Raw genomic sequence first — 8,646 nt, forward strand, 5'->3', positions numbered from 1 at the left:
CTCCTGAGACCTCCAGGAAGGGGCGGGGCTTATAGTAGGTTTCTTAATACGTAGCGGCTGGGTGGGCCATAGGCAGACGGAAGTGCTCTGTGTTGTTGCCGGAAGTAGCGAAAGAGAGATTGTGATGGCGGCTGCGATTTTAGCCGAGAAGGTAAGTTCCGCCGGCTCTACCCAGGGATTTTTGTGGGGGGAGGCTCCGGGGGGACACAAAAGGCGAGAGGTGGAGGAGATGCCTGGGTGCCGGGCCGGGGAGGCGCAGACGCCATGAAGTCGGGGTCGGTGTGAGGGCTCGGCCCGGCCTGGCGGGACCGGCGGGGAATCAGCCCGGGCCGTCCCGCCTCCAGTCGGTCCTCCTCGCCGCAGGTGCCGGTGGACAGCGCGGAGGAGGGGGGGCAGCCCCTGGCGGAGGCCGCGGAACTGGCCGCCCAGAAGCGTGAACAGAGGCTGCGCAAATTCCGGGAGCTGCACCTGAAGCGGGTGAGTAGCCCCCGAGGAGCCGAGACCTGTCACCCGGGCGGCCCGTGCGCGTTGGTGGAGGGACGAGCAAGCCGCAAAACCATGCTTGACAGACCCGCAGAACTGGATGAAAGATCTTTCCCGGTGGTTCTCAACCCTGGCAGCAGATTGAAAGCACCTTTGAAAATAACACATGCTCTCTCTAACCCTCCTGTCACCCACTTCTGATTTAACTAATCTGGGCCAGGTTTGGGAGTCTCTATTACTAACAGCCTCCCTGCTGAATGAGTCTGACAAACTCTTCGTTTTACCTAGGGGATATGTGGAGCTGGAGGCTGGAAGAAACTCGTCCGTGTTAATAAGAGAGCTGGTTGCCTGTTCATTAAAAAATAATCAGCAAATCTCTGAAAGTCTGTAGTGTCAGTGGTTCACCTAGTTGGTGGGAAACTAGCTGATTATGATATGGCTTTTGCTCTTAAGTAGAAGAGATGATTTTCTAGCCAGAAATATGGCATGCTAGCTTTGAGAACAAAGTGCCCTGGGAGTGTAGAGGAGAGATGAATACAGTTTGAGGGGCTCCAGAGAGTGCCTCATATAAGAGGTGACACCTAAACTACCGTTTGAAAGATGTGTAAGGTATTATCAGACAAAAAAATTGGAGGAAGAAATATCCAAGCAGAGGAACCAAATGCAAATTAAGGGAACTCGTATTAGGGATAAGAGTCCAGCAAACAACTGGCTGCAGTTGGAGCTGAGAAAGGAAAAAGCAGCTCTGGTCTATTTCCACTTAAGTGGCTTGACTGACAGCTTGGCTGTGGTTTCACAAACCCCCAACATCACTCTGACTGTTGGAGTGAGACAAAAACAGTACTGTTCAAACCACAGAAATGACCACACATTCCCCTCTTCTGCTAACTCCAGTGACTGTTAGGATCAATTACAGCATTAGTCTCACCCCGTTAATCCTGTAGAAAAACAGGGTACCCAGTCATCGAATGCCCTGCCTTTCTGACACTGTGTTATCCAGAGCACCGCCATACTCCCTTGAACCTTATCCCCCCACCCCAGGCACCTGATAAAAACCCAAATCCTGTAACTGGCCTCTCCTAACACCTTCTCACCGAAATGCCTATAGTTCCCCATGGTTTGCTCTCCTTCAGTGCTGCAAACACAACTTTGACTATAGGTATGTTCTTGGTGTTTTCAACTGGAGGGCATTGCCAGAGCCAAGAGTACAAGAGTGTAAGAGGGATGGTAGTTGAGAGGAGTATCTCTGTTTGCCCAGAAAAAGTTAATGAAGAATTACACACACTTAAATATTGACTTGGAGGGACTGTGTAAAGTACGTGTGGTTGGAAATTAGGAGACATGGCTTCCTGGACTAACTGCCGTCAACCTGTGACCTAAGGAACCTCTAACTTAGGTTGTCCTTAAGATGATATACTCATTTTGTTGTGTGCCGTTAAGTTCACTTTATAAGATTTGATTTATTTGAGACAGCACAAGCTGGGGGTGGGAAGGAAAGGGGGGAGGGTCGGGGAGAGGGAGAAGCAGACTCCCCGCCGACAGGGCTCCATCTCAGGACCCTGAGATCATGACCTGAGCCGAAGGCAGACGCTTAACCGACTGAGCCACCCAGGCACCCCACTTAAATTCATTTTAAATCACACTTCATGGAGTAATTCAAATGGAAAATACCTTTCCTTTGCCATAAAGTAAAATGTTAAAATATTTAAGGAGGAGGAGAGACTTGGAAAGGGTTAGAGATACCAAGATGAGTGTTAAAGCCTCCAGCCCCAAATTGAAGCTTTTTGCTTGAATTAGGATTAAAAGAGAATTGAGGGGTGCCTGAGTGGCTCAGTCGGTTAAGCATCCAATTTTTGGTTTCAGCTCAGGTCATGATCTCAGGGTACTGAGATCAAGCCCCTCATCGGGCTCTGTGCTCAGTGCAGAATCTGCTTGAGATTCTCTCTCCCTCTCCCCCTCTTGCTCGTGCGTGTGCTTGCTCGTGCTCTCTCTCTCTCTCTCTCAAATCTTTAAAAAACAAAACAAAACAAAAAAACCCTAATTAGGCCATTCCCTTGCTTAAAATCCTTTGATGGCTATCTGTTGCTTTTAGGATAAAACAGAGTCCCCTTGTTAATGTATCTTACCTGACCGTTTTCAAAGTGGGCAAGATTTTGTTTGGATTTGTTTTCATGTCCCAGCTGACAAATTTTGTGTTAACGGTTTTAGAATGAAGCTCGTAAATTAAATCACCAGGAAGTTGTTGAAGAAGATAAAAGACTTAAGTTACCTGCTAACTGGGAAGCCAGAAAAGCTCGTCTGGAATGGGAACTGCAGGAAGAAGAAAAGAAAAAGGTTAGGATCTACTCTGCTGGCTTCATAAGTGGTTTATTCAGTCATTCTTCTGTACAGTGACTGTAGTACCTGGTTTTGTACACTGGGTCTGGGGTCAGGCTGCTGGAGTCCATGTGGTGGCCTTGCTCTGGACTAGCAGCAACACTTTGGAGGAGTTATTTCACCTCTCTGTGCCTCTGTTTTCTCATCTGTAAAACGGGGACTATAATAACAATGATTCGAGTTACTGAGGAATTAAACGAGTCAGTGCATGTGAAACATTTCCAAGGGGCCTGGCACCTGCTACCCGCTGAGTATGTGTTTTAAATTGAGGCACGCACTCTTACACACCATAGCAGGTTCCCATATTTCCTCCAAATAATAATCATTAGTTTTAAAGTATTGCCTGATACCTTTGTTCAACCTTGATTTAAAATAGATCCAATACTTGCTTGGATCATCATTGCAGGTATTAGCTTCTTTTCCCTCTTCTTAGGAATGTGCAGCGAGAGGGGAGGACTATGAGAAAGTGAAGTTGCTGGAGATCAGTGCAGAAGACGCAGAAAGATGGGAGAGGAAGAAGAGGAGGAAAAACCCTGACCTGGGATTCTCAGGTAAAGCTTGCCTTTCCTTGACTGAATGGCCCCATTAGATTAGCATTACCTTCAGTGTTTCTGGTTTAAGAAAGGATAGGCGCTCCCCCCCCGCCCCCCGAAATGATATGTCCCTTCGTGGAATAATCTCCCAAGAGGCTTAAACCCAAGAAAAATACAAAAAATATCTTATGGGCAGAAGTGAAAAAAGCTGTACTTCAGCCAGCTGGATTCTTTTATTCTTTGTGGTAAAAGTAACAAAAGCCTGTATCGTCAGCATCTTCAGGGTAGAAGCTATGTTGAGTGTCTTGTGCAAATAGTACTAATGATTCTGATATTCTGGATCATAATGACAAAACAGGGAAATATATCTTCTCCGATTCTCCTTTTATCTTTAGATTATGCTGCTGCTCAGTTACGCCAGTATCATCGGCTGACCAAGCAGATCAAACCCGACATGGAAACTTATGAGAGACTGAGAGAAAAACAGTAAGTTGACAGAATTAGTGCACGTCCTGTTTCATCGCAAAGGGACATAGGGGTGTCTGTGTGTGTGTGTGGTGTATACATACATACACACATAGGTAAATACAAACACACTTTAAAGCTTAGGTAATGGTCATTAACAGCTGCCTAAGAATGCTTTCTGGCCTTGACAATACTATTTATTGCTCACTCCACAGCAGTTCAGCTAACCACCTGGTTATTGTTGTAGCTGGGCATTCTAAGACTGGGTGTTGAGAGTTTAACAACCAGATTATCATAGTTACTCAGATGTTTTAGGAGGCCGGATGCTTTAGTGCCAGGATGGGTGAACATTTTCTGCAAATATTTTAGGCTTTGTGGGCTCTTTGGTCTCCACTCCACTGCTGTGATGTGAAAATAGCCGTGGAGGATACGTGAACAAATGGGTGTGGCTGGGACCCAGTCAGATGTTTGCAAAAGCAGGTGGTGGTGTTAACTGACCCCTGCGTTAGTGGGAAGAGAAAGAACCTGAACCTAGAAGCATGTCCCTTAATCTCTGGCCCTTGGCTCTTAAATCTGTAGAATGAAGGTGCTGGGGGAGGAGATATCTTAGGTCCCTTCCAATTCTAGCTTGCTTGCTTGCTTTATGTGTGTGTGTGTATGTAAAAGTTAAGGTAGGATCCCACAGTCAACACTGTATCTGTTATAATATATATAATGTCATGTGTAAAATAATGTATGTATTTTATTGCTCACCAGGAGTGGTAGTTTGGTTTGAAATTTGCAAATGTGGAACTGTCTAGTGTTACTTTAAGTCCGTTTTGCTGTCTTTTCAGTGGAGAAGAGTTTTTCCCAACATCCAACAGTCTTCTTCATGGAACACATGTGCCTTCCACAGAAGAGGTTGATAGGATGGTCATGGATCTGGAAAAACAGTGAGTACTCAGTACAGCAGCCTGAACTTTTGAACGTTTAACGACAAAATGGACATAGCGTGCTTAGAGCGAATTGAAAGAGCAGATACTGTTTTTGTTCATTTCTGACTCAGCGTCTGTAGTCGTTTTGGGGACAGACAGTATGTGTGAGTTGAATCCATATGATACGGGAGGGAGGTGCAAAATATTGCTGAAATGGAGTTCTCATAATTGAAGCAGGGAAAGGTCCAAAGAAAATGATTGTTTAAGGGCTTTGACCTTCATAAGCATTCCACTATTTGATTTGAAGAAGTACGAATGTTCTAGTAAATGAACCTTTGTGATATTTGTGTTTCTTAATACTGATATGGGTGAATATTAGGCAGAATTAATTTCTATTTTAGGAGTTAATACATAAAACTATTAATACCAGTATATAGCGTATACTCCATTCATATTAGCTGTGGTTCTTACTAATATAAGTATTGTCATTTTCTTCTAAGTAGAGCTTCATGTGTCCAGTGGCTAACAGTGTATCATTGCTCTTTTAGAAGCATTCTAAGGACGAGTTTGTATTTATTGAATTTCAGGGTTCATACCCGGGGTTGTGCTGTCAATTAGCAATTTCAGTTTGATCTTGATGAAAACTTCCCCCACCCTTCAAGGGTGCTATTCTTGGTGCACTGATTCTGTTCTTAACTATTTGGCCATGTTTTATTAAGATTTAAAAAAAAGGCAATTTTGAATTTTGTAAATTTTTTCTTCTTCCTTCAGAATTGAAAAACGAGACAAGTATAGCCGGAGACGTCCTTATAATGATGATGCAGACATCGACTACATTAATGAAAGGAATGCCAAATTCAACAAGAAGGCAGAAAGATTCTATGGGAAGTACACAGCTGAAATTAAACAGAATTTGGAGAGAGGAACAGCGGTCTAATCCCTTCAGGAACTGTTTTTAGAAGCTTGGGAATGCTGGCAAATTGAGGTTCTCTTCAACCAGCACTCCGTCTACTTTGCCTTTCCACTCAACATTTAGAAATAAATGCTTTTTCTTAAACGTATACTTCCATGTATATTCCTACATTTCTGTGCTTGGATATAAGATGTATTTTAAGAGGTAGTGTACTTGTTTTGTAAAAAATCTACTTTGTATAAATACTAATTATTTTTCTATGTATTTTAAATGGGTATGATTATTTAATCTTTGAAGCATTTTGGGCTGAAGATTGTTGCAGCGTGCATAAATGCAGTCATCATTGCTTTGAATGTTATGAATTTGACAAAAGGTAGAGTTGGAGTCAGCAACCTTTTGAGGTTGTAGACTTGGAAGCTAAGTACAGCGAGGAGGAAGGTGGCCATGGTTACTGGAGGGCCCTCTCTACCCATGGCCTCTTATGACCAAGTTCAGGAAGCATCATGAATATTGATCATGTACCGTTCCTTTTAGAAAAAGCAAATATCCTGTGGAATAGGATCCCTACGAAGCACTAGCATTCAAAACTAATATTTGTATATATATGCAAAATTACATGCTTCCATTGAATAAACATTAAAATCTTTTCTTCAATTATGCGGAATTCAAAACCGTCAAAAGAAGACAGAATAATACAATGAATCCCGTGTACCCAATACCTATCTTCAGTAATCAACTCCTGGCCAGTCTTGTTTCAGCTTCATTTCCATCTACTTTCCCCTCCATGAGTCCCATGTTATTTTGAAGCAAATATTAAATGTATACTTTTCTCTATAAATATTTTAGTATCTGAAAGATAAAGACCACTATCCTATTATCACAACAATAGTTTTATTTTAATAAAAAGTCGAGAGAGAAAGATGGGTAAATAGTTTTTTTCTATGTGTTGTTTAAAATGAGGACATTCCAAATCTGAAAGAGAAAATTTCAAAATTATATCAGCATTTGTGTTTAAAGACCGTTTAACATTTAATACCGCTGGTGATTATTCCCTTTTAAAATTTATGTAGCCCTTTCTATTTCTGTACTCCTTTTGTTTCTGCTGCTAGTGTTTCTATGTGCGGTTAGGTCTGGTCACAGGGCCTTGGTGCTGCCTCCCAGCATATATTCAGTATGTTTCTATTTCCGTTACACTATCTTAGTTCAAGTCTTTGATCCTGAATATTGCAATAGCTTAAAAAAAAAAAAAGTCAAAACATGGTCAAATGTATTTAAAAGCATAGTCCACGATAAGCTAGCAAGGTTTATTCTAAGAATGCAAGAGTAGCTTGTAGACCCGTTAGTTGTGTGTCCAATATCAATTCTCAGTTCTTTGTTACCCACCAGAACCCTGATTTTTTTTTTTTTGTGAATTTGTGGCAAAATTTCCGGCTAAACATCTGCTTCTCCAGATTGACTTGCTATTATAGGTGGTCAAATGTTCACATGCTGGCCAATTGGACACCAACTAATTTATTCTGAGAAACTCTTTGCTTTCTTGGTAAGGGAATTGCTACTCCCTGCTTACCCCTTCCTTCTTCCTGCTTTGATCACAGACATGAGGCCTAGAGTTGTAGCAGCCATGTTGTGCCATGAGGTAACAAGTATGAGGACAAAAGTCAGTGTGCTGAGGAGTGTGGAGCAGAGCTTGAGTCCCTGTTGCCATTGCTGAGTAGCTACACTAGCTCTAGGTGTCTCTCATCTTCGTTTCTTGCCACTGAATAAATTTATGATCAATGCATTGTTCAATCTCAGGACATCTGTTGATAAATAGTACATACACACAAGTCAATATGCATGTGTAAACATTACATAGACAGCTTATCTAGTCTAGAAGTAGGAATGGAGATGAGAGGAAATAGTTACAATAAAAATTAGATATTTAGACACATTTAATGAGAGGGTCTTCATAAAACCTATGTGTAGAAAATTACAAAATCCAGTTGAAGGAGTGAACAGGGGACTTCTATTTCCAACCAAGATGGAGTGACAAGAAACAGATTTACCTTGCCACTTGAAACAACCGGAAAAAAAAAAAAAAAAAGGATAGTATATATGAAAAGTTTTTAAGATCGTGGAAATCAGGCAAGGAAGGCCAGTGGACTCTTAAGAGGGGAAACAAACATGGGTAGCCGTATGATCACCCAGCTCACTGCCTTTAAAGAACTTCCAGGTTGTGGTGTGCAGAGGGAGAACCCAGGTGAAGCCCAGCAGCTCCCTTGGTTGAGGAGATGGAGCTGGAAGTCTGGGGAGACCACAGTGGCAAGGGCTCGCAGTGCCTTTCTGGGAGAGGAGGGAGCCGCCCACAGGGAACTCTGCAAGTGCAGAGAGGGCCCCCTCCAGGATGAGGCAGAGTAAGATCAGCATGTGTGTGAGCTGATGATGGGGAGGAAAGACCCACCTGAATGGAGTGGAGGGAGTAGTACCTGGCATTCACGTGTGGCCAGGAATAGTGTTTATCCACCAGCTGGAATGGAAAAGTTCATAATTCATGGGGTAGGATGCTGAAAAGGTTTTGCCTCCATAGTGGAGAATAATTAGCTATAGACTGAATGCTGCTTGGGTCTTGTCTAAAAAATTTTTTAAATTAAGACATGACAGAATCAAACTGTTTCCAAGTAATTTAAATGCATTCCAGAATGAAGATCAAGAATAATTGGTTATAAAAAACATAGAAACATCCAGAACCCAACAACATCCAATTCACAATGTTTAGCATCTAATTAGAGAAACTGGAAAATTGGACCCAATGCATGAGGTGATATAGACGTTTGGATTAGGAGACAAAACAGTAATTGTAACTTTACTGCACATGATCAGAAAGTTAGAGACATGAAGAGAGATATATAAAAGACCCATACTGAACTTCTCAACATGAAAACTACATGTCTGAGGTGAAAAATACACCGGGTGGGTTTAACTA

General features: G+C 42.4%; 1 protein-coding gene across 2 annotated transcripts; it reads left to right on the top strand.

Moving 5' to 3' along the window:
• Positions 1-5,955, top strand: SYF2 (SYF2 pre-mRNA splicing factor). 2 transcript variants are annotated; one of them, XM_045898415.2, is made up of 7 exons: positions 1-151; positions 364-477; positions 2,692-2,817; positions 3,293-3,410; positions 3,788-3,878; positions 4,691-4,789; positions 5,543-5,955. In XM_045898415.2, the coding sequence occupies exons 1-7, from the start codon at positions 125-127 to the stop codon at positions 5,706-5,708; spliced, it is 741 nt and encodes a 246-aa protein (XP_045754371.1). In that variant the 5' UTR covers positions 1-124; the 3' UTR covers positions 5,709-5,955. The 2 variants fall into 2 exon arrangements, with proteins under 2 accessions (XP_045754371.1, XP_064445814.1); XM_064589744.1 differs by lacking the exon at positions 364-477 and having other exon boundaries at positions 59-151.
• Positions 5,956-8,646: the final 2,691 nt, after the last annotated feature.

Source organism: Mirounga angustirostris, unplaced genomic scaffold (genome assembly GCF_029215605.1).
Source record: "Mirounga angustirostris isolate CCGP_5_RB_7025 unplaced genomic scaffold, mMirAng1.0.hap1 SCAF_4, whole genome shotgun sequence".
NCBI lineage: Eukaryota > Metazoa > Chordata > Mammalia > Carnivora > Phocidae > Mirounga > Mirounga angustirostris.